General features: G+C 38.6%; 1 protein-coding gene across 1 annotated transcript in view; it reads left to right on the top strand.

The window, feature by feature from the left end:
* Nucleotides 1–25,749, top strand: part of PPM1E (protein phosphatase, Mg2+/Mn2+ dependent, 1E) — a 264,999-nt gene that overhangs the window by 235,511 nt on the left and 3,739 nt on the right. Inside the window, exons 2-6 of the mRNA XM_006832382.1 lie at nucleotides 7,264–7,382; nucleotides 13,661–13,860; nucleotides 16,472–16,660; nucleotides 19,704–19,847; nucleotides 20,079–20,172. Coding sequence (XP_006832445.1) covers nucleotides 7,264–7,382; nucleotides 13,661–13,860; nucleotides 16,472–16,660; nucleotides 19,704–19,847; nucleotides 20,079–20,172 — 746 coding nt within the window. The remainder of the gene's footprint in view (nucleotides 1–7,263; nucleotides 7,383–13,660; nucleotides 13,861–16,471; nucleotides 16,661–19,703; nucleotides 19,848–20,078; nucleotides 20,173–25,749) is intronic.

Below are 25,749 nucleotides of genomic sequence, written 5' to 3'. Positions count from 1 at the left end.
AACAACAACAACCAAGAGCTACTGGGTAATAGAAGAAATTAAAAATAATTTTAAAATTTCCTTGAATCAAATGAGAATGAAAACATAATATACCAAAATCTGTGGGACACAGCAAAAGCAATGTTTAGAGGACAATTTATCACAAATAATACACACATCCAAAAAGAAGAAAGAAAAATATCAATACTTAACCCAACATCTCTGACAGAAAAAGAGCAGCAAAATAAGCCACCAAAAAGAAACAGTAAAGGTTAGCACATAAATACATGAAACAGAAAACTGAAAAATAATATAATGACTCAAGACAAGAAGTTGGTTCTTTAAAAGGATTAATAAAATTGACAAACTACTAGCGATTGAAAAGAAAAGATGATGCAGATAACATGAATAAGAAATTATATGGGTGACTTCACGACAGAACCAATGTAAATAAAAAGGATAATAACAGAGCACTATAAAGAATTGTACTTCAGCAAATTTGAAAATCTAGGAAAAAATGGACAGATTTCAAGATGAACAATACCTACCTAAATTAATAGACAAAAGTAGATTACTTGAACAGACCTATAACAACAACAATAATAACAAAAACAAGGACTACTGGTGTGATGCTGTAAGATCAGCACTGGATTGAGAACCACAAGGTCAGCAGTTCAGAGCCACCAGCTGCTGAACAGATGTGGGATGGGGCATGGGTGTACACCATGAGCATATATAGGTTTGGCAGAGGATAGTTCTACATATGTATTTGTATGTGCTGCAGATATGTCCATGTATGTAGTAGAGCATAGATGTAGCAAAGGTATGAAAACTCATTAGTCATAACCAAACACTTGAGTGATTGAGTCACTGAGTTTGGTGTCTTAGGACCATTGTCTTGGGGAATATCTATGTCATTTGACATAACATAGTATACAAAGACAATTTTCTGCATCTTACTTTGGTGAGTAGCAACTGAAGTTTTAAATGCTTGTGAGCGAAACTCCATTTGCACATGATATGATCCTATACATAGAAAGTCCCAAAGATTCGGCAAGAAAATTATTGGAACTCATTGAAAAATTCAACAAATTGGCAGGATACAAGATCACCATCCAAAAATCAGTTGCCCTCCTTTACACTAATGAAGAGGCTTCTGAAAAAGGAATCAGGAAAATGATGGCATTTACACAGGCACCCCAAATATGAAATACTTAGGAATAAATCTAGCCAGAGAAACCTAAGACCTATACAAAGAAAACTACCAAACATTATACTGAAAGAAACCTACAGAAATGGAAGAATATACCATGCTCATGGATAGGAAGACTTAATATCATGAAAATGTCAACACTACCCAAGGTAATCTATAGGTACAATGCAATCCCAATCCAGGTTCCAGCATTGTTCTTTGAAAAGATGGAAAAACTAATCACTAACTTTATATGAAAAGAAAAGAGACCTTAGATAAGCAAAGCATTTACTAAACAAAGTAGAAGACTTCTCACTTCTTGCTCTCAAAACCTACTTCACAGCTACAGTAGTCAAAATGGCCCGGTACTGACACAATGAAAGGAACATAGATTGGTGGAACAGAGTTGAGAATTCAGAAGTAAATCCATTCACCTAAGGTCAGTTGATGTTCAACAAAGAGCCAAAACACATTAAACAGGAAAGAGATAATCTCTTTAATAAATAGTGCTGGCAAAACCGGAAATCTATATGCAGAAGAATGAAACAAAACCTGTATCTCACACCAAATACAAAAATGAACTTAATGTGGATTAAAGACCTAAATGTGAAACCTAGATATAAAAATCATCAATGAAAAATTAGGGGCAAACTTACACATGCCATAAATACACTATCAAACATAACTGACAACATAGAAACAGCAGAAGACAAGATAGATGACTGAAACCTCCTAAAAATTAGACACTTAAGTGCATCAAAAGATTTCACCAGAAGAATAAAACGAGAACCCAAAGACTGGGAAAACAGTTTTTGGCAGTGACATTTCAGACAAAGGACTACTCCAAAATCTATAGAACACTTCAACACTTCATCAAGAAGAAAATAAATAATCCAATTAAAAAATGGGCAGAGGACATGAACAGACACTTCATTAAAGATATCCAGGAGCCAACAAGCATATAAAGAAATGTTTAAAATCATTAATCATTAGAGATACAAATCAAAATAACAATGACATATCATCTTAATCCAGCATTAATAGCAAATGGAAAAAAAACAAACCCAGAAAACATCAAATGCTGATGAGGGTGTAGAGAGACTGGGCTCCTCCTACACTGCTCATGAGACTGTAAAACGATGCAATCCCTGTGAAAAACTGTAAGACACTTCCTCTAAAAGTTAGAAATACCTTATGACCCAGCAATCCTTCTACTTGGTATCCTCAAGAAATGAGAGCTGTGACTTGAACAAACAGTTGTACACCCATGTTCACTGCACATCCTACATGCCCATCAACAGAAGAGTAGTTAAACTTTAGTACATATACTCAATGGAATACTATGCAATGTTGAAGAATGATGATGAATCTGTGAAACATATAAAAGGATGAACCTGGAGGACATTATGCTGAGTGAAGTTAGTCCATTATAAAAGAACAAATATTGTATGAGACCACTGCTGTAAAAGTTAAGAAAATGTTTTCTTGCTAAAAGAAATATTCTGTGATGGTTACTAAGGGTGGGATGGAAGGGAAAATTATTAATGGGGTAGAGGCTACACATATGTTAACTTGGCTGATGGGGAAGGCAATATACAACAAGAGGGAGGTTGGCACAGGAAAGATGAAGGTAGCGAAAAAGTTACAGTGAATATAGGTAAGTACTGTGAATTGAAGGTCCATGCAAGGAATTGTAATCATTGTAATGACAGAAAGTATATAATTGTAGAATGTGGTACTGATGATCTGTTCTGTAACTTTCACTCAATTCACAGTAAAAAGCTTTTTTTTCAAAAAGCTTGTGAGTGACTATCTTAGATGCAACTAATGGTCTCTCCCCATTTGGAGCAAAGAAGAGTGAAGAAAATCAGAGACTCAGAGAAACAACTAGTCCAAAGGACTTTTCTAGGGGAGAAAAAGCAACCCCATCTTTAAATGCATAAATATTATGTTGTTGTTAAGTGCCATCAAGTCAGTTCCAACTGATAGTGACTCTGTACAGGGTTTCCAAGGAGAGACTGGTGGATTTGAACCTCCGGGCCTTGTGGTTAGCAGTCCAGCGCTGATCCTACAGTACCACACCAAGATTCCATAAATATTATTTGTTGTTGTTAAGTGCCGTCGAGTCAGTTCCGACCCATAGCGACCCTGTACAGGGTCTCCGAGGGTGTAAATCTTTACGGGAGTAGAAAGCCTTATCTTTCTCCCGGGGAGCGGCTGGTAGTTTCAAACCATTGACCATTATAGAGACTCTTTATTAAGTCTTAAACAGGAGTAAAAACAAACATAGATCATCTGGGTGAGGGAAACCAGTGATAAAATTCTACCTCCTTCTCTTCCTTTCTTTAGAGAACAAAGGAATTTCTTCCCACAACCACACTAACAGCAGCATTATGTCACACATGTATGCCAGGCCTATGGAAGCAAGGAGGGGACTAGAGTAAATAGGAAAGGTTACAAGAGTCCTGGTGTGTAGGATAAGCACTGGATTGCTAACTGCAAAACTGGTAGTTCAAACCCACTAGCTGCTCTTTAGAAACCCTATACGGGGGTTGTTAAGAGTAGGAGCTGACTGGACACACAGAGACAAAACCAGATTGCCTCTGAGGCCCTCAGGCTATGACATCACAACCAGCCGTTTAGGAGTGTGCTTATCAGGAGTATGCTTAGGAAAGCATCCCCGAGTTCTTCCTGCACTGAAAGTGATCCAAACCCCACTTTCAGATACATTCTGTTTCTAACTCTGGCAGGTAGGCCAGAGGTGCATGAGCTATCGAGAAAATTTTGGCAACTGAAAACTTAAACTTAGGCACAAGATAGAATTATGGTCTACCTGGCTGAAGTTGTTCCTAGGCAAAAGCCTTCAGATCTTGTGTTCTAAAACAGGGCTAGTGGATTCCTAGTGTGGCACTGTGGGAAAAGCACTAGACTGCTAACCACAGGGTTGGCAGTTCAAACCCATGAGCTGCTCCTCGGAAACCCTATACAGGATCACTGTGATTTGGAACCGACTTGACAGCATCTAACAACAACAGCAAAATAGGAATAATGGACCACGGGAACCACAGACTGCAATGGCTCAAGACCAGAAAAACCAGATGGAGATCAGCTACCATTACTCACCTTCCTCATTGGGATCACAATAGAAGGCCCTGGAAAGAGTGGAAATAAAATTTAGAACACAATAAAAAAATCATAAAAACGACTAGGCTTACCCATCTGATAGGGACTGGTGGAACCCCTGAGACTATGATCCGTGACATTCTCCAAGCCTGGAACCGAATCCACCTTTCTGTCACATAGGTCTGTCTATAAAGTGAACAGTAACCCTGTGAGAAACACTCTTCAGAACAATCAGCCAAAGGAGACCAAAAAGGGCAGCATTTAACAACAACAACACAACTTCAGAATGCAGGAAGGGGCAGGAAAGAAAGACAAATTGGAAAGAGCCCAAAGAGGAAGTAGAAAGAGTGCTGTCACATTGAGGGGATTGTACGCGTCACCAAACAAAATGTGTAGAAATTGTTGAATATTGTATGCAAACTTTCACCCAAATTACAATGAAATGCTAAAAAAAGGAATATTGCTGACTTGTTTTTGTGTATTGGGTGAAGGTTTACAGAGTAGATCACCAGTTTTACATTCAACAGATCATATACTTTGCTTCATTACATGGTTGCAATCCCTTCCACATACCAACATTAACAGCATTTAACCTTCGGTTTATTTTATTGCATTCCTCCCTGTGTCTCCTGCTATGTTCATCTTTCCTCTGCTAATCTCCCTCTTGTTGTATATTACCTGCCCTGTCATCTGTGTTAACATGTGTCTACCCTCTAGTCCATGAATAATTTTCCCTCCCTTGCTCTGTAACCATCATAGATAGATTCTTTTATCAAGACAACTTTTTTTTTTAACTTTTTACATTGGTCTCATACAATATTTGTCCTTTTGTGATTAACTAATTTCACTCAGCAAAATATCTCCAGATTCAACCATGTTGTAAGGTGTTTCACACATTCATCATTATTCTTCAGTATTTTGTAGTATTCCATTGTGTGTATGTACCAAAGTTTGCTTAGCTATTCTTTTGTTGATGGGTATTTAGGTTGTCTCCATCTTATTGATATGTCTCTTGTAGACATATTGCTGACTTTTTGTAGAAAAAAATCTGCAGAGTCTGCTCTGGGCACACAATTTATATGCTTCCCATATGCAACTATATTTTGTCTCTACCCAGAGGCCTTCCAAAGTCTCTTCTCATTATGATGTCTGGCCCCTTTATGCCGTACAGGACCTCACTGGTGTAGGTGAGATTTCTTGGGTGACATTTTTTTAGGACAGCTTCTTGAATACTATCCCTCTTGATTTGATAACCTGTAAACTAAAACAAATAACCTACCCATTTCCTTACCACCACTAGCCAACATACAGTGGTGAGCCATGGGATTTGTTAAGTGTCGTCACCTCCTTTCTAACTCATAGTGACCCTGTATAGGGTTTCCAAGGAGTGGTTGGTGGGTTTGAACCACTGACACCTTATGCTTAGCAGTCCAGTGCTTATCCTACAGTACCACTCCCCATCCCAAGTTTCCTGAGCTCTCTGAGGTTCACATTAGAATATCCAATTCACCTATTGACATCTTCAGTAAGGTATCTCACATCTAACATGCTAAAATGAATTTTTTTTTCCTACATTACTTCACTTCCTCCACAAATCTGATTTCCCCATCGAAGGCATTAAAACCACTATTCACCAAGGTGCTCAGAGCCTAACAGAGAACAGCTTACATTCTTTTTGCTCCCTCACCTCTATATCCATTTATCAGCAAGTTCTACATTTTCTTTCTCTAAAATAAACTTAAAAAAAAAAAAAAATCTCACCTGGATTACAATCTTGTTATTGGCTACTCTGCTTTATTCTTGTTCTCATCTTTGAAGTCATATGAGTATATCTGGTTGTGGTACTCTTATAACTTTTAGCAACTTCTCATTCTGTTCCGAGCAAAAATCAAACTCTTTACTATGATCTAAATAGCCCATGTGCCTTACTTCTTTCTACCTAGCCCTTTGACCTTATCCCCTGCTACTTTCTCCTGCACCCACTATGCTTCATCTCCTCTGCGCTTCTTCTAGTTCCTTGAACACATACTAAGCTCTCAAAAAAGGGCCTGTACACATGCTGTCCCCTCTGCCTGGTATATTCTTTCCCAACTCCCCAAACCCCACATGACTGAGTTTCCTTCATCCTTTAACGTATAACACTCCTCACAATCCTATCTATTATTCTCTGTCACTTTTTTCCTTTACAAAGTACACTCCAATTTTAAGTTACATCCTATTTGTTTATCATGTCTCCCTAACCAGATTGTGAGTTCCACTAGGTCAGGCACCATGCTTGTGTTATTCAGCAATCTATACCCAGCACTTAGCAGAGTACCTCATGTTGTTGTTGTTGTTAAGTGCATTTGAGTCATTTCCAGCTCATACCCACCCTATATAGGGTTTCCAAAGAGCAGCTGGTGGGTTTGAACTGCCGACCTTGTGGTTAGCAGTCCAGTGCTTATCGTATAGCACCACACCATAACTCCTGAGAGTACCTAACAATGCATTCCATAATAAACACTCAACAAATTTCTGTTGAATACTGTTTAAAGGAATAATTTTGTTTTAAGACAATATACTAGAAATTTATAACCCACTGCCATCGAGTCAAGTCTGATGCATAGTGACCCTGTGTAGCATTTCCAAGGCTATAATGGTGTGGTGCTGTGGGTTAATGCGCTGGACTGCAAAGTTGGTTTGAACTGCAAGGTAGGTGGTACAAGCTCATCAGTCACTCCTCGGAAACCGTGCACAGGGTCGCTGTGGGTTGGAACTGACTTGAAGGCACTTAACAACAAGAACAAAATATTTACAGGAGCAAAAGTCCCATCTGTCTCCCTATGAGCAGCTGGATTTGAACTACCGACCTTTAGTTAGCAGTTCAGTGCTTACTCTACAGCACCACCAGGATGCTTTAATAATTAACTATTAAGTTTATTGATTCCTAATTGATTCTTAAAGTAGCCTTTTATATATTTTTCTTTCAGTAATTGCCCTTCCTTTCTGGCTGCTGCTTTAGCCAGAGCCACGTCAGATGAAGTCCTTCAGAGTGATCTTTCTGCACATTATATACCAAAGGAGACGGATGGCGCAGAAGGCACCGTGGGTGAGTGCCTCTCTACAGTATTTGTTTAAAACACTAACATCTTCTCATATTTAGTGATCCACAGAAAGTGTCTGCAAAATACTTCAGACCCTTAATTACATTTACTCAGTGTACTGAGTATGTAGTAGTTGTTTTTGTGGCTAAGTGCCATCCAATCAGTTCTGACTCATAGCAACCCCTGTATAGGACTTCCAAGAAGTGGCTTGTGGGTTTGAACTGCTGATCTTGTGGTTAGTACTCCAGTGCTTATCCTACAGTGTCACATTAGGACTTCTATATAATGATAGCAAGAGAAAAAAATGTAATATATATGGATATGTATTAATGGATCAGTAAAAGGAGAAAAGTAGAGCCGAACTACAGGAATATCTTTTAAAAATACAGTGATGCATGAAAGTATTTGGAGCCACAGGAAGTTGTTATAAGTATCTGGATAAGTGTAGTGAAGTAGAGAATATGAAGACAGAACAGAAAAGATAGCTAGGGGGAAGAGTTTAAGGAAAACCCATTAAAAATGTTTGGCTTGCTTTCAGAAGTCCAAGTAAAAATCAAAAGTCCAATATGAAAATTCAAGAAATCAGCTGTAACAAAGTTCATTAATTATATTAAATCTTATATCTACCAATAAATAGAGGTTAGATTTAAGACAGATTTATAATATGTGATTTATTTGCGTGGGACATTACACACTTTTTTTTCTAGGCAAAATATGAGATTCTGTTAATGAAGGCATATTTATTTAATGCATTAGGCTTATATATATTTGACAGGTACTAAAAATACTGTTGTATTTTAAAATAAGGAAATTACTAGTAAAAATTATTAAATATTTTAAATATCTCATGCCGTTTGTTCTGTTTGAAGCATTTGCATTCATTAAAACATGGTACATAATGAATCAGAGTAGCTAGATTTCAGAGAGTGTCAGAAAGATATAAAAGTAAACATTCTTGTTCTTTTATATGTAGATTTGTTTTTGACAGAAAATTGGCCAGGAATGAATTCCTCCTCTGGTTTTTATTGATAGTAATTGATTCACCTGGATCCAAGTTGTTTCCAGCATCAAATTGGATGGAATTCCTGCTACAGTGCATTGGTCTTTCCTCTGGTACTGTTTACAAAGTGAAAGCCCTGTAATGAAAAGAGGAGGAAGAACAGTTCTGCTTCACTGCAGCCAGGCTGATGGCTGACTCAGCTCCAGCTCAGTACAGTGACATTAACAGCTGATGAGTAATTTACAGCTGTGAGGGGGTGGATTTTGACTTTGGACAATTTTCCCTTTCTTGCACCCCTTTTTAAAATTTTTATTTTCCCATTTCAAGTAGCAATTATTTATGTATTAATGTACGATACCATTGCCTATAGATGCAGAATATTTAAGGTAGCAAAATGGAAGTGTCCCCCTATATCCTTACTTTGGAAGAGGTTTTTATTTTATGAGTATCACTGATCATTCTGATTTTATGTTTTCCCAAGAGATTAGCACCACTGGACATTTCTGAGTGTCTCTAAGCCATTACTGTGATTCAGAGTGATCCACTAAAATTCTAAAACATTTGCAAACTTTTCATCAATTTAACAGAAATCACTTCAGTGTGAACTGTGCTGAGGCGAATCTTTACAAGGGCATATGATATCTGTCCATACCTCAGATTGAGGAAATGAACATACTGAACAGTGGTTTAAAGTCACTGGGGTCCCCAACCACTTACCCCTCTGTTTTGTTGTTTCCAAAAACAGACTTTTTATTTAAAAATCTTCAAAGTTCTTTTAATGTTTACATTACGTCTATCAGCAAGTGACCTGATGAGTGACCTTATGTATCTGACTTGGTTATTAATATTTTCACTTAGCAGATGTGATTTCTGTCCCAGACAGCCTAAAACTAACTGAAATATCCCAATGTGAACATTAGAAATGTGAGAGAGAACAAAGAGGAAATTAAAGTAATTATGAAAACTTTAATTGTGTCAATTTCTAGATGTTATCTAGAAAAATAAATAAATGAACAAAGTTTACCTAAGAAGAAAGAGATTGAAAACATTTTCAAGAAGCTGTCTTACCTAGTACAGGTGAACATTTTCAAACTGTCAAAGAAGATAATTCCAATGCTTTTCAAAATGAGTGTTTCAATTGCATAGAAACAGAAGGAACATTTGCATAGCATTAATTGATATCAAAACCTGCCTCAGACAAAACTGAAAAAGAAAATGAAAGACCAGTCTTAGTAATCAATGAAAAAATCTTAAGTAAAATATTTATATAAAGAGTACAACAATTAATCCTCCAGTGAGTATTGTATTGGTGGCCTACCATATGCTTAGCACTGTACTGAGAAAACAGCAGTGAATAAAACAAAAATATTGGGAATGCTATTAGCATAACATAGATTAACAGGCTAAAAGAAAACATAGTCTTCTCTAAACATGTCAAAAGAAGCATTTGAAAAAATTCAATATCCATTCTTAATTTTTAATTGATTCTTAAAATAGGACAAGATGGATAGTACATGATAGGACAGAATCTAGCCCAACTCAAATCTAGCATTTATGCTTAATAATGATGAAGAATTCTCATTGTATGGCTCAGGAATTTTTTTCTTGGAAATGATCAAAATCATAGTTTAAACTAGCTTCAGCAGCTTAGAATTTATTGGCTAACTTCCAAGGTTAGGGTGACTTCACGCATAGCTAGATTCTTGGTCTTGAAATGACATCATCAGAACTTGGCCTTTCTAAAGCTTTCAGCTTTACTTTATTTTCAGGCTCCATGCGGGTAGTAAGATAGTTGCTAAAAGTGCCAAGCCTTTATCTGCCCAAGTTGAACAGGAAAAACAAAAGGGTATGTTTTCTCACTTGGTCTTACATAAGCCCCAGGATTTACTTTCATTATTCAAACTTGGATCATTTCCCATTCCTGAACCAATCACCGTAGCCCCAAACTGTAATTCTCTAATTGGCTGGACTGAAATCCTACCTGGTGTGGTGCTGTGGGATAAAGCAATGAACAACAAGGTCAATTTAAACAACAAAATCGGTGGTTCAAACTCACCAGCCGCTCCTTGGAAACCCTAATACAGGGTCATTATGAGTCAAACAGACTTGATGGCACATATCAATTTAACAACAGCCCCTAGATGCACATGGATGGGGAGAGTATAAGAAGAAATGCCACTGGAACATGTGACATTTTTTTGCTAGGTGGCAAATAACACATTTAAGCAAGGCTCTGACCCAAAATAGCAAATAAATCAGTAAGAATAAGCTGATTAAGAAACATGAAGGACTAAAGTTAAAGCTGTATTGAGCAATATAAATAGAAGTTTTAAATTAATGAAACAATGCAACTTGTTCCAGGATAAGATGCATTATGAAAAAGATGCCAAAATCATCTATAAATTCAATGTGATCCCAAACACAATGCCAACAGGTTATCTCCTAAAACTTGGCAAATGATTATAAAGCTCATCTGGGAAGAATAAGCATGGAAAATTATACAAGGAACTTCTTTACAAATTAAGAGCCCTATAGACATTAAAACATAATATAAAGCTACAGTGATCTAGAGATAATCATACCATTGTAGAACTAGAGGGAGAGATCAGTGGAACCAAATAGAAGATCAAGAAACATACACACATATTAATATTTTAGTGATTAATTTATCCATTTGTTGATTTATTCAACATCTAATGAGCCCCTGCTATCTGCTAAGCACTGTCTTATGACTAATCAAAGCCAATTAAGGCAGTCTCTAGCTGTAGATCTAATTTGGGAGATTGAAGAGCATTGGGCTTTAGAGTTCAGTAGACTGGAAATTGAGACTGCTTTTAACTATCTATGAAATATTTTGGAGTCCCTACAACATAACAAAGGGGCTCTGGTAGTATACTGGTTACAAGTTGGGCTGCTAACCTCATGGTCAGCAGTTCGAAACTACCACCTGTTCCGCAGGAGAAAGATGAGGCTTTCTGCTCCCATAAAGATTTACAGCCTCGGAAACCGTGTACAGGCTCACTACGAGTTGGAGCCAACTCCATGGCACACCACCACTACCATAACATAGAAAGTACTCAAATTTTATCAATTACCACAAAATATGGTAAAAATTACAGAAGATGGCATGGAAAAAGTGTAATAACAGGGCACAAACCATTGGGAAAGGTTATAGATAGATGTAGTGGCGTTGTTTCCCTTTTTTAATGTTGTTTTCGTGTGTTATTGAGTCAGTTTTGACTCAGAGTGACCCTTTTCTATAGGGTGTCCAAGACTGTAAATCTTTATGGGAGTAGTAAGCTTTATCTTTTTCCTGTGTGGTAGCTGTTGGATTTGAACAGCTGACCTTATGGTTAGCTTTAAACCAGCACAGTTCTTTAGAATTGGTAATTCTGCATTCCCCAGTATGGTAGCCACTAGCCATGTGTGGTTATTGAGCACTTGAAATATGACTCGTGCAACCAAGGAATGACATTTCAAATGTCATGTAATTCTAATTAGTTTTAATTTAAATAGCTACATGTGGCTAGTGGCTACTTAGTTGGACAGTATCTTATTGTTAAATGCTGTCAAGTCAGTTCTGACTCATAGCGACCCTATATAGGGTTTCCAAGAGCAGTTGGTGGGTTTGAACTACTGACCTTTTGGTTAGCAGTCCAGTGTTTAGCTTATAGCAACACACCAAGACAGTTTGTTACCATCAGGTTGGTTCCGACCCACAGCAATCCTGTATAGGGTTTCTGAGGAGCATCTGGTAAGCTTGAACTATGGATCTTGTGGTTCAAACTGACTTTGCAGTCCAGTGCATTAATTCATAGTGCCACACCAGGACTCCGGGGCAGTGTAGATCTATATAGTAAAGATATACAGAAATGATGTTGTTGTTGTTAAGAGCTGTTGCATCAGTTTCGACTCATAGAGACCCTGTATAGTGGTTCTGAAGCTGTAAATCTGTGGAAGTAGAAAGCCTCATCTTTCTCTTGCAGAGCAGCTGGTGGGCTCAAACTGCCAACCTTGTGGTTCACAGTTCAAGTGCTTATCCTACTGAAATAATAAGTTTATGTTATTATTTGACAATCCAGGAACTATCCTGATAATATCAGTTCTTTGTTTCACCCCACACCTTTTAGTCCTCTGCTGATTGAATCAAACAGGACACACCCATCTCCAAGTCTGCCTTTGGGGACACATGCTGCTGCAGAGACCTGGAGGGTTAGAGTGGTAAAAGGAGGAAATTGTTGCAGAAAGAGGGAATTTCTGGAAGGTGGTGCTTAAAAAAACTGGAATTGCTCAAAACATTCAAAATGTTGGGTTGTCTACTGGCATCAGCGTCCCTCATTTACACATGTCCTCAGGCTGTATTTGAACTTCCTTCCTCTTTCAAGTGTACCCCCGGTTCTTAGTCATACAAAAATGTTACAGGAGAAAAAGCCACAAGTAAGCTATGCTTACTAAATCAAATACTTGTCCCACTAGTTCCTTAGAAACTCTATTCAGAGTCTCTATGAGCTGGAACTGACTCAATGGCACTTAGCCACAATGGTTGAGGGTGAAGAATCTTACTAGTGCTGTTTTTCTGATAGCTCTCTATCCAGGGTCACGCGTACCAAGAAATTTTATTTTAGTCCTTAGAGAAATGTAAACATTTCAACTTGCTGACCAGTAGTATACAACTTTAATAAGCACATACATCAATTTACAAAATATATCTAATTCAGTTCCAAATTATGATCAGTTAGAGGAGAGAAAAGAGATAGGAAATGGAGGTAAGGGGAAAAGTCAGGAAGACAAATGGTGATCAAGGTAAAGTCTTGTTATTCCTGCAACTTGTACACTGTCTGTTTTCATAGGCCTTCCAGATTCCAATGAGGTGGATAAGCCACTGTGTTTGTTTCAGGCATTCTCTTAAACATAGGTTTTCCGTGAGTTGGTAACTGTGAGAGCCAACCAAAGGGGAATCTCTGCTCTGAACTAGGGAGCAGTGGCAGCACAGTGTCCTCCTGGATTGGAAGGAATCAAGGCGAGGACAGACCCAACTCTGGCCAGAGGTTTTCTCCTTATGGACATAGGATATCTTCCAGGCAGGTGCTGACGGATGCTTCTCTACTAGGCTAGTTGTCGTTTTCTCTCTTCAGAAGCAGCGTTTCATTTCTCTTGAGAAGGATGAATTTCTTCTATTAAAGAGGCGTTTGACTAAGGTGACCTACTTCTGTCTTTCCCAAGCAGGCAAGTGAAAAGCAGTTTTCCAAGGCTCTTCATTGGGGGTTTCTCTTTCCTTCACAGAGATTGAGACAGTGAAATTGGCCCGTTCTGTCTTCAGCAAACTACACGAGATTTGCTGCAGCTGGGTGAAAGACTTCCCTCTCCGCAGGAGACCCCAGCTCTATTATGAGACATCAATTCATGCCATCAAAAACATGCGCAGGAAAATGGAGGACAAACATGTCTGCATCCCTGACTTTAATATGCTCTTCAACCTAGAGGTAAAGGGCACTGCCAGAGAATCAGTGAACTTAAAAACAAAGCAAACACTTTCATGGTCTTGCTATAAAAGGAGAACTTCCAATCTATTTCTAACAGTGTCTCTGGTGCATTAGAGGAAGGCTAAAGGCTAAGTGTCACAAATATACTAACGTTAGACAACAGAAAATATTTATTTGATATGTTATTTGGAATAGGTGATGTATTCACACGGTTCAAAATTGGGGAACAAACAAACCTCCAAATAAAACCTTTCTCCTATCCTTAGCTCCCAGATACTCCATTCTGGGAAATGGAAAGGTACCAGTTTATCATGTCACTTTCCAGAGCTTATCTATAAAATAAGCAAAAAAAAGAGGAAACTATTATATCACAGTGTTTTTTGTTTTTTAAAAAAGGAAATTACCTCTATAGTATAATCAAATGGTGTTTATTAAGTTTCCCACATTCCTATGTTGCTGAAGCAACACAAAATACAAACATAAAAAAATGAGTCTGAGACTGAGACAGACAGTGATCTGCTCTCATGTGATATTTGTTTTACATTCTTGGCCTCAGAGAGAGGAAAGGAGCTGCAATTACATTTCATGAATCTCTCTGACTGACAAATTGGATCCATATGAGCTTTGTCAGTTTAATGACCATTTTCTTGTTATCTTTCTCTACTTCTTCTATTGAATGTATTATGTTAATGCAAACAGAGGTAGGTTTGTTTCCTTTTCCTGTCACTTATCTCTTTTCTTCACTCACATTCGTAACTTAAAAATTACAGCGTAGTAGCTTTTACAAAGCACAACATTTCCTTCATTTAGCAGCCAAATTTAAATTTTAGCTGTCAAGGTCTAACAGCATTGATGGTGGTGGGTTGGTAATTGGTACTTACTTTATAAAAATAGATCAGCAGATATCTTTATTTCCAAAGGTTACCATGCCCATGCAGATGGGACTCAAGAGGCTGCTGTGTGATAACAATCCTTATATCACCTGAAGATGATACTCATTATTGCTGTTTATTGAACTTGGCTGGTTTTCATTTTACCTCTTCATGTCAAAATCAATTCAGGGGCCTCATTCAGGAGCCTTTTGCTATAATGAGACAGGCTTTGAGCAATTTGACGATATATGTATTTATAAAATTTGTAAAATTTCACACCCTTTGATCTGGTCATTTTATTTTTAATTCTTTATGATAATGAAACAAATGCAGAAAAATTTTACATTGCATTTTGTTTGACAAATATTTTATACAACAATTACAATAAAAACTGAAAATGATTTAAATCATTAAAGGGAATACTAACTGTTGGATCATGAGATATATATTAGGTAACATTTAAAATAATGTCTGGATAATAATACCATGGGATGTGACATTTTGTTTACAAGTGAGTCTGAACTACCAACCTTTCAATTAGTAACTATGTGCCTGTTGTCCCACCAGGGCTCTATATTTCTTTATATTTGGGTGTTATTACTATTTGGACATGGATATTTGATAATTGTGTAAATGCAGTATAGTCCTTTAAAAGAAGTTTATCAAGGCATAGATGTATCTGTTGTGTTAATAGCCATTTCAGTGCATAACACATGAGAAAACAGGCACTATAGAAAATGATATGGTTTGGACACCTCCAAGGCTCTTAAGAGTCCAAGCATAAATAAATGAAAACTTGCAAATAGAAATCATTACCTACTGTTGCCTAACAGGAGCCCAGACTCAGTGGGCGACCAGTGAGTCACCTCAGTTGAGGTAGAGCTGATATTTAAACACGAGTTGACAATGAAGAGGTAAACTACTTAATTTCAGTGTAACCTTATGATTAGGACTCCTTTGTCAAGACAAGGCACAGATTTGGAAGACCCTCCTCTAGTAGTTGTTCACCTTTGAACATAAGGCAGTGTGGGTGGGCAAGGAAGTGTGAAACTCAATCTTGGATCATGGGTGACACAAACTGTCCACCACATGGCATTTGGATGTCTAATGTGTTTCAAGTTTGATTTACAGGGTTAGTTAGCTGTGCTAACTTATGGTGAGAATTCAATGTGACCATGAAGGTTTATGAAAGAAGTCTTATAGTTTGGAAGTACACATATGTGTATACTTTCATATGTACTTTAAACAACCTAAAAATAATTTGCCTTGTTCTGGAAGACATTATTTCTTATTGTTCTCAGGTTCTAATTTTATTATTAAGGTACTTGCATTTTGAAAAAGAGGACTCAATCCAGAACGATTTTGCTCAATTCCTCCTCATTCATACCTTTTTTTTCCTCCCCACCTCCTCCACCACTGGTAACAGCAATTTTGAAGCAAATGTTATGTGGATGGTTTCCATGGCACAAGACAACAACTTTCACAGAGAGAGGGCACTTCAGCCTGAGCTAATTGGGCATGATGTTTTCCAGTATTCTGGTGTGTAAACACAGATGCCCTAATATTGCAGGTATTTCAGCAGTTGGTCAGACATGTTAGAAAAAGGAAACATTTGTTTCCTCATCTGGGTGGCAACTACAGTGAAGGAGGAGGGTGGGCAGCAGTGTTTCCAGGGGCTTGGCTCAGTTTGAGTCATGTTCCACCTAACTCCAGTAACTGTTTGCTGTGTTTCTGTGCAGGACCAGGAAGAACAAGCTTATTTTGCAGTGTTTGATGGCCATGGTGGAGTGGATGCTGCTATCTATGCCTCCATTCACCTCCACGTTAACTTAGTCCGTCAGGAGATGTTCCCCCATGATCCTGCTGAGGCCTTGTGCCGGGCCTTCCGGGTCACAGATGAGCGGTTTGTGCAGAAAGCAGCCAGGGAGGTATGCCATTGTTTCATGAATCCCAGCCAGGACTGCATGGGCCTAGCTGAACTTGGTCTGTGCTTAAAGGGCTATATTGAATTTTTTCTTTTTGGGCAGATAGTCTTTAAAATTTTTACCCAAACTGCATTATTATTAGTTCACATTATTGGATTCTGTTTTATGTTGAACTCCTTTTTCAAGAACAATAGCTTTAGTAGGGTACTATGGTGTACTGTATTGAAACTCTCAAGCTGTGATTTTCTAGAAAATCCCCTTAGCTGGCTTTGACAGATGAGTTTTATCTTTCTTACTCACCATTGCCTGTCAGCTTCACACCAAGGCCAGTTCTGCCCTCACTCTTGTGACAAGGTGTAGATATGGTGATTAAAACAGTGGTCTGAAAGGAGAGAGAAGCTGGGCTAACTCCCATACATCTGCGCCTCGAGGGGGAATGTGACTGGAGAGGAGGACTCTGTAGGTGATCCTGGAAAGTATCCTACTCTGAAAGAATGCCAGGCTCTAAATTAACACCTGAGAGAAAGATTTTGATTTAATTAATCATCCTGGGTATTGATATATATATAATTAACTATAGTACTATATGGAGTCCTTGTGGGTACTGTGTTGGATACACACTGGACTGCTAACCAAGGTCAGTGGTTCAAACCCACCAGTTGCTCTTTGGAAATCTTTATATAAGGGTCATTATGAGTCAAAACCAATTTGACAGCACTTAACAGCAACACAGTACTTACTGTATATTGGGTTTTTAACTGGAAAGCAATAGAAAATAATTCTTTTAAAAATTTAAGTAATTATAGAATTTTATATGCATAGAGAAAATAAGACTTTTGCCCTTTGACTTAAAACATGAACTCTTCTTGAAATGGACTTGGAAAACAAAGTAATCATTTAATCCATTTCCTCGATCTCGTAGTTAATGCTACAAAGCAACAGTGGAATGGGTTTTGGGATTAATGAGACATTAATTCAGAACTATTTGGGACTAAGCAAGAAAAATAATTTCTCTTTCTATATATGTTAAAAGGAGCTCTGGTAGTGTAGTGGTTACTAATCAGGCTATGAACTGCAAGGTCAGCAGTTCAAAACTACCAGCAAGGTCAGCAGTTCAAAAAGTTAAAACTGTACCTACCAGGCTATGAACTGCAAGGTCAGCAGTTCAAAAAGATGAGGCTTTCTGCTCCTGTAAAAATTTACAGCCTCGGAAACCCTGTACAGGGGTCGCTATAAGCCGGAACCAACTCCACGGCACATAACAACAACAACATATATGTTAAGGCACTCTGGTATTCAGTGGTTATGAATCAGGCTGTGAACCTTAAGGTCAGCAGTTCGAAACTATCAGCTGTTCTGCAGGAGAAAAATGAGGCTTTCTCCTCGCATAAAGATTTACAGCCTCGGAAACCCTGTTCAGGGTGGCTATGAGCCGGATCCAAGTCCACGGCACATAACGAACATGACCAATGATGATATATTTGTTGTTAAGTGCCATCGAGCCAGTTCCAACTCATAGCAACCCTATGTAGCATTTCCAAGGAACGGCTGGTGGTTTTTGAACCATTGACCTTGTGCTTACCAGTCCAGTGCTTATCCTATAATGGCACACCAGGACACGTATCTGTCTGTGTTATTTTTTCCTTCTTTTGGATTCCAAGTTTGAATTAATATGTAAATCCAGTAACAATGACTACTAGGGTCCACACTCAGAGGTGGGGCTAGGAAATAAAACCAAGCTCTTGACCTTAGACCCAGGGTCTCTCTAGGGCCAGCCCTTTGCTGTAATCTCTGTGGGAGGTGCTGGCTCTCATCCTTATGAGGTCAAGACCTGGCCACTGATAATGTGATCTGTAACCACTGATATGAAAACCAAGAGTAATATTCTCTTCTTCCTCCTCTGCACCAGCTCTTTCTCTGTGTCCTCAACATTATGGCTTTTTTTCCTGGCCATGTTAAATTTGTGTCTATAATCCTGGTGTCTCTCAGCTCTGCCAATAATTCTTTATGACCTGGAATACTTAGGGTTTGTCTCAGCAGTTACTTTTCTCCTTCTTGTGCTGCCAACTGCTGGGAAGCAAGTAGCTGCTCCTGTTGTGAAGCAGACCTGCCTCCTGTTCTTTCCAGGGCCTGTGCACTGAAGTGTCTTTATCATGGATTCCAGGGGGCTGAGTTTTTCAGTGTTCTGTGTGGGAAGGCATTTTATTAGTGGGTGAGGATTTATAACAGACTTTCCCCATATAGGGAAAATGAGAAGTTGTTTTTCTCACTAGGGGCCTTTTACCACCCTTGACGCACTGGTTCTAATTTAGGCCACGTCCTTAGTAACAGAAAGTCATGACCATTTGGTGGTGACTCATGTCAAGTGGAGATGTCATTTTATTTTGTTTCGTTAGTATAGTAGTATCAAGAACTTTAAGTACAGTGCTCATGAGCTATTGCAGTGAAATTCCAGGCTGTGCTGCAATTCTTTGTGCAAATACTCAAAGAGCAAGGCCCTAAAAATATTAGAGAAAGGACTTTTTCAAAAAAGGTATAAGCATCCGAGCACTCCAGGAATGCATGTTTATCTCTTGACTCTTAATAGCCAAAGCATCAGAGCATTGGTTGTCAGCCAGATGCTTTTTAGGATATTGTTCTGTAAAGCTAGGACTGTCCCATCCCCCAGACCATACATTAGGTCAGGACCAAAACAGGAGACCAGAACATGAAAATACAGAAATCTTTAAACATTAGACTAGAACTTCAGTTCTGTTTTATGTATTAATCACATGCCTGTTCACACTTACCTGTATATAAAATGGAGTCAGTAATCTTTCCTGCCTCACATACCTTCTAGATTAGGTACATGTGTGTGTGGATATGTAATAACATAAATGCATACAAAAATGCTTTGAAAAATAGGAACCGCTGCCTGTAGATGTTGCATTATTAATGGTCTTGCTCCCAATTAATGTTTCTATTCATTATAATTATATTGCTTTTAAATGAGAGTTTGGTGTCATATTTATCTCCACTGACTCTGTTTTATCTGAACTATTTTCAGAGTTTAAGATGTGGGACCACAGGAGTGGTGACTTTTATCAGAGGCAACATGCTGCATGTAGCCTGGGTAGGGGATTCCCAGGTGATGCTTGTGAGAAAGGGCCAAGCTGTTGAATTAATGAAGCCACATAAACCAGATAGAGAGGTAAGTATAGTCTGTCCTATTGGGGTACATGCCCATAAAGGTAGTTTTCTAGGTACTGGTTAGGATTCGCCATTATAACTATTATCTCAACAACTACCCATACCCTCCAAAGAAAAGATAAAGAGAGGCTTTCTGGGGAGCTGTTGAGCAGAGTGCCTGCTATTTACTGTAAAGCAGATGAATAAAGTCTAATTCCAATTATTCGCTTCTTTTTATTGCATTGCTGTGTAGGATGAAAAGCAGCGGATTGAGGCCCTTGGAGGTTGTGTAGTCTGGTTTGGTGCCTGGAGGGTGAATGGAAGTCTGTCCGTCTCCAGAGCTATTGGTAGGAAAACTCAATTAATTTTTGTAGCTCCAAACTGCCCTCCTTCAAGCTCATTATCTAACTGCTATAACAAGAACCTACAGATGATAACTTAATAGTATCAAATAGAGAATGTCTCTTTTAATTAATTTAACTAACTAGCTATTTGGTCATTATTATCAGTTGCCACCAAGTTGATTCTAACTCATTGGTGACCCTGTGTTCAGAACAGATATGTGCTTCATAGGGTTTCAAATGCTTTTTTTTTGGTTTTTGAAGTGGATAACCAGGTTTTTCTTCTCAGATACCTGTGGGTGGACTTGCACTGCTAATCTTTCTAACCAAAAAGTTAAAACTGTACCAACCAGGGCCTCTAACTAGTAATGTTGTTTTTGTTAAGTGCTGCTGAGTCATTTCCTACTCAGTGCAACCCTGTATAGGGCTTTCAAGGAGTGATTTTGGTGGGTATGAACCACTGACTTTGTGGTTAGCAGTCTAATGCTTACTCTACAGCTCCAGAATCTTTTGCACACAAACCTGCTTAAACACAGTGGTCTCTATTGCATTCTAATTTGGGGGTCATGATTAGCTTAAATCCGCATTTTCCAGAAAATGGAAGACTCTTCCCACATTTTACCTTGCTTATAGCTTTAAACTTATAAAATTAATTTTAAAATGACATAAATAACAGAATATATTCGTAGATGAAAAGTTGCTCTTTTTACATGAAAATTATTTTCCATCTACATAAATAGATAGCCACTCCTCAGAAACACTGTACAGGGTTGCTCTGAGTTGGAACCAGCTTGACAGAACTTAACAGCAGTGCCACAATTAAGAAGCCCTCATGGTGCAGTGGTTAAGTGCTTGCTACCTGAAAGGTTGACAGTTTGAACCCTCTTAGTGACTATGTGAGAGAAAGATCTGGTGATTTATTTCATAAAGGTTTTTTTTTAAGAAAAACAAGAAACTCAATTCAGATCCAAAACAAGTCTATGTAGGTCTTCTGAAATCATAAAGCAGAGAGCCTCAGCCTAGAGAATCCTGTGGGTTAGTTCTGCTCTGCCACATGGGGTTGCTATGAATCAGAATAGACTCAACACCTCCCAACAATACTGTAATTTGGCATATACCCCCAGAGTTTCCAAGCACCTATCTCCCAGGGATCTAGTACAGTCAAAAGAAAGGGAAAGTTAATGAAACCTTAAAACTTATAAGCAGCACACCGATCACACAAAACACAAGGCTATGAATTCAAAGAACTGGGTGTTAGTACCGTTTCTTCTATCTCACTCTGGGCTCTAGGTTTATTACTTTAGACTTCATGGCATAGTTTCACTTCCTGATTTTTTAAAAAGAAAAAATCATGTGTGTCTATATGGGTGATATGCCACAGTATTTTTAATTCCTGCCTTCTTAACAAGATGGATAGATGGAATTCGTAGCTAATCTCCATGTTTAAGTTATCATTACCAAAAAATTCCAGAACATTAATAAAATCTTAAAGGATTGATTTTTGTTTCACCACTGATTTGAGTTACTACCACTCATTGGAAAGGGGCTGGCAAGCTGTGAAGTGGCCTGAATATATGAGCAGCAGAATGCTGAAAGAAAAATGGAAAGCTAAAAGATTCTGTAAGAGTCTACAAATGCCTCTAAAAAAAAACTGAGTGTCTACTTACCTTAGATTGAGGGAGTTATTAGTAACTTTGGAATAAGGCCAAAAAGGGGAATCTTTTCTCTTCTAAAATATTGTTATTTAATGCCATCGAGTTGGTTCCGACCCATAGTGACCCTGTATAGGGTTTCCAACAAGTGGCTGGTGAGCTTGAACCACTAACCTGTGGTTCAAATCAACTTTTCAGATCCAGCACATTAACCCACCCAATATTAAATTATAGAACACTAAAGTTCTCTTCCTCTTGATCTTGTCGGAGAATCGAGGGCTATCTTTAATAGTAGGTATGATGTTGTTGTTGTTAAGTGCCGTTGAGTCGGTTCCGACCCATAGCGACCCTGTACAGGGTCTCCAAGGGTGTAAATCTTTACGGGAGTAGAAAGCCTCATCTTTCTCACGCGGAGCGGCTGGTAGTTTCGAACCGCTGACCTTAAGGTTTGCAACCCGATTCGTAACCACTACGCTACCAGAGCTCCCTAATACTAGGTATAGAACTAACTAACTTACTAGAGGGTATTCACCCTTGCTTGCATCTAAAAATACAGCACAAGGGAAAACTATAACAGGAGAAGAATGTTCTAAGTGATACGCTAAGAGATATACAGAGACATCATAGTCAAAGTGACTTGAGTTGGATGTAAAGGATAGTATTTTGGGAAAGACATTCCAGGCAGAGAGAGAGGTGTGTGGATACATGGGGGTTTTCAAGGGCATAGAATGTTTTAGGGACAACAAATACAGGAGGCTAGAGCAGAGTGGAAATAAAAAAAATCAAAATTGTGGCACCAAATTGTTAAAGAGTAAGTAATACAGGTGGAAGAAAGCTCTGGAAAACCGCTTCTATTAAGATTGTTGCTATTGCTAAGTGCTGTCTAGTTGGTTCCAACTCACAGCAACCCTATATAGGGTTTCCAAGGAATGGCTGGTAGGTTTGAACTGCCGAAGATTACAGCCAAGAAAATTCTAACAGATGAAGTCGCTGACTCAACAGCAGCTGACCACAGGTGGTGCAAAGGAGTGTATAATCAGTCAGACTTAATGTTTGCAAAGATGCATGTAGTCATAGTCTAGAAGCCAGACGAGAGTAGAAAGAGTATGACTGGGAGATCATTCAAACGACTGTGGTTAAGGAGTATAAACTGGAAAAGGAAAGCTCAATTCCAGCTTTCTAACTTACAATCAAGATGTATTGCTAATCATTGGCGACTGGAAAGCAAAGGTTGGAAACAAGAGGAAGGATTAGTAGTGGGTGATAAAAATGATGCTGGAGATCGCATGATGGAATTCTGTAAGATTTGTTCATTTCAAATACCTTTTTTAACCAGTATAAAAGACATGGACCTCACCAGATGGAATACACAGAAATCAAATTGACCACGTCTGTGGAAAGAGACAGTGGAAAAGCTCGATATCATCAGCCAAAACAAGGCCGGGGCAGACTATGGAGCTGAAGCTGAAGAAAATGAAAATAAGTCCACAAGAGCCAACATATGAACTTGAATATATCCCACCTGAATTTAGTGAAAATTATTAAAATATTAAACACTATTCAAAGAAATTAAAGACCTACATAAACAAGTCAATGGACCTTGGGTGAAAGCAAAGAATACCAGAAAGATGTTTACATGTGCTTTATTGACTACTCAAAGGCCTTCGATTGTGTGGATCGTGACAAGCTATGAGTATTCCAGAACACTTCATTGTGCTCATGAGGAACCTCTACATAGACCAGAGGCTGTTGTTCGAATAGAACAAGGGAACACCGAATGGTTTCAAATGAGGAAAAGTATACAACAGGATTGCATCCTTTCACCATACTTAGTCAACCTGTATGCTAAGCAAATAATCTGAGAAGCCAGGTGACATGAAGAAAAATGTGGCATCAGGATTGGAGGAACACTTACTGTGATATGCAGATGATACAATCTTGCTTGCTAAAAGTGAAGAAAACTGAAAATACTTACTGATGAAGATCTAAAACCACAGCCTTGGGTATGGATTGCATCTCAATGTAAAGAAAACAAAGATCCTTACCACTGGACCAATAAACAACATCTGTAGCAACGGAGAAAAGATTGAAGTTGTCAAAGACTTCATTTTTCTCGGATCAACCATCAACACTCATAGAAGCAGTAGTCAAGAAATCAAAGGACGTATTGCATTAGGCAAATCCGCTGCACAAGACCTTTTTAAAGTGTTGAAGAGCAAAGGTGTCAGTTTGAGGACTAAGGTTATGACTGACTGAAGCCATGGTATTTTCAGTAACCTCATATGCATGTGAAAGTTGGACAGTGAATAAGGAAGACATTAAAAGAGTTGGACGCATTTGAGTTATGGTGTTGGAGAATGCTGAAAGTACTATGGACTGCCAAAAGAACAAATAGATCTGTGTTGGATGAAGTACAGCCAGAGTGCTCCTTGGAGGCCAGGATGGCTAAACTTCATCTCTCATACTTCAGACATATTGTCAGGAGGGACCAGTCGCTGGAGAAGGATATCATGTTTGGTAAGGTAGAGGGTCAGAGAAAAAGAAGACCCCCAGCGAGATGGATTGGCACAAAGTGGCAGCATCGATGGGCTCAAGCATGGCAACAATTATGAGGTTAGCCCAGGACTGGGCAGTCTTTCGTTCTGTTGTGCATAGGATTGCTATGAGATGGTACTGACTTGATGGCACCTAACAACAACAAGTTGTGTAAATGGGAAGATGATAAAGACATTTGTGGTAAAGGAATCATTTGGGGATGGAAAGGACAGATAGCTTAGTGTGGACATATTGTATATTACAGGGATACCTTAGGAGATATAATTTATATACATAAATTGGAAATGTAATAGATCTGGAGCTTATCATAGCATAGATTTCTGAGTTAGAGATAAGAGATTTGGGAACTCATCCTACTTTGACAATTGTATTAGCAAGGTCTGAAATGATATATACAGTAGTTGAAACCGTAGGCATGGACGATAAAGCCCAAGGAGAATATGCAATGTGAGGAGAGGCCAAGGATGAGAGCCATTATTTAAGGTAGGAGATGAAAACGGAGTCAAACTTCCTAAGATTGCATTCTGTCTCTGCCAGTTTACAAGCTGTGGGCCTTGACATTTTACTTCACTTCTATTTGTCTGTGCTTTGTAATGTAGAGCTAAAGTACCTAATTCATGGAGCTATACATGCAGCACACTTAAACGGTGCTGGGCAGTCTTTGCAGATGAAGATTATTAGTGTTCACTGTGATTAAGTGGAGTGGCCACTGACGAAAACACAGGAAGTGGTCAGACACAGAAGTGGGGCATTATCAGATGGGAAGGTATTCAGGAGGCAACACTGTCAGAGGCCGGGACACAGGTTAAAAAAAAAGTGATATGAGCTATTGAAGTTAGGAAATGGTTAGTGACATTGGAAATGTTTTAGAATAGTAGACAGAAAAAGAGGTGAAGGACAGTGATCAATAGCAGATGGACAGCCCTTCGTGTAGATTTTGTTGCTTGGGCAGTTTGGTAGTGAAGGAAGGGAGCAATCATGTGGTGGAGCTCAAGGGAAAAGCTGATTGGGGAAAGGGATGCTTTTATTACTTTTGTTTTTAAGATGAGATTTTGAATCTGAGCATATTTATAGGAAAAAAAAAAAAAAAAGAGGGCAAGTTAGAGGAGAAATTGAAGCTGAGCACGTTGAAAAGTCAGGACCAAGTGCACAGGTTACCTTTGGGAGGGAGAAAGGCATCTCTTCCTCTGGAGCTGATGCTGGGTCTCTACAGAGCCAACAAGCAAAATCTAAAACTAAACACAAATGTGGGGAGATTGAGCAGACAAGTCTCAACTTTATTTTCTTAATCTTACCAAATTCTAGTACTTTAATCAGACAAGGGAACATACTTAGAAATTCCACAGAATAAAATAGGGGGCTAAATAAGGTTAAG

The sequence above is a fragment of the Chrysochloris asiatica genome, unplaced genomic scaffold, assembly GCF_000296735.1.
Source record: "Chrysochloris asiatica unplaced genomic scaffold, ChrAsi1.0 scaffold00007, whole genome shotgun sequence".
Classification (NCBI taxonomy): Eukaryota; Metazoa; Chordata; class Mammalia; order Afrosoricida; family Chrysochloridae; genus Chrysochloris; species Chrysochloris asiatica.
Note: the sequence above shows the minus strand (reverse complement) of the source record. Positions and strands in the feature narration are given on the sequence as shown.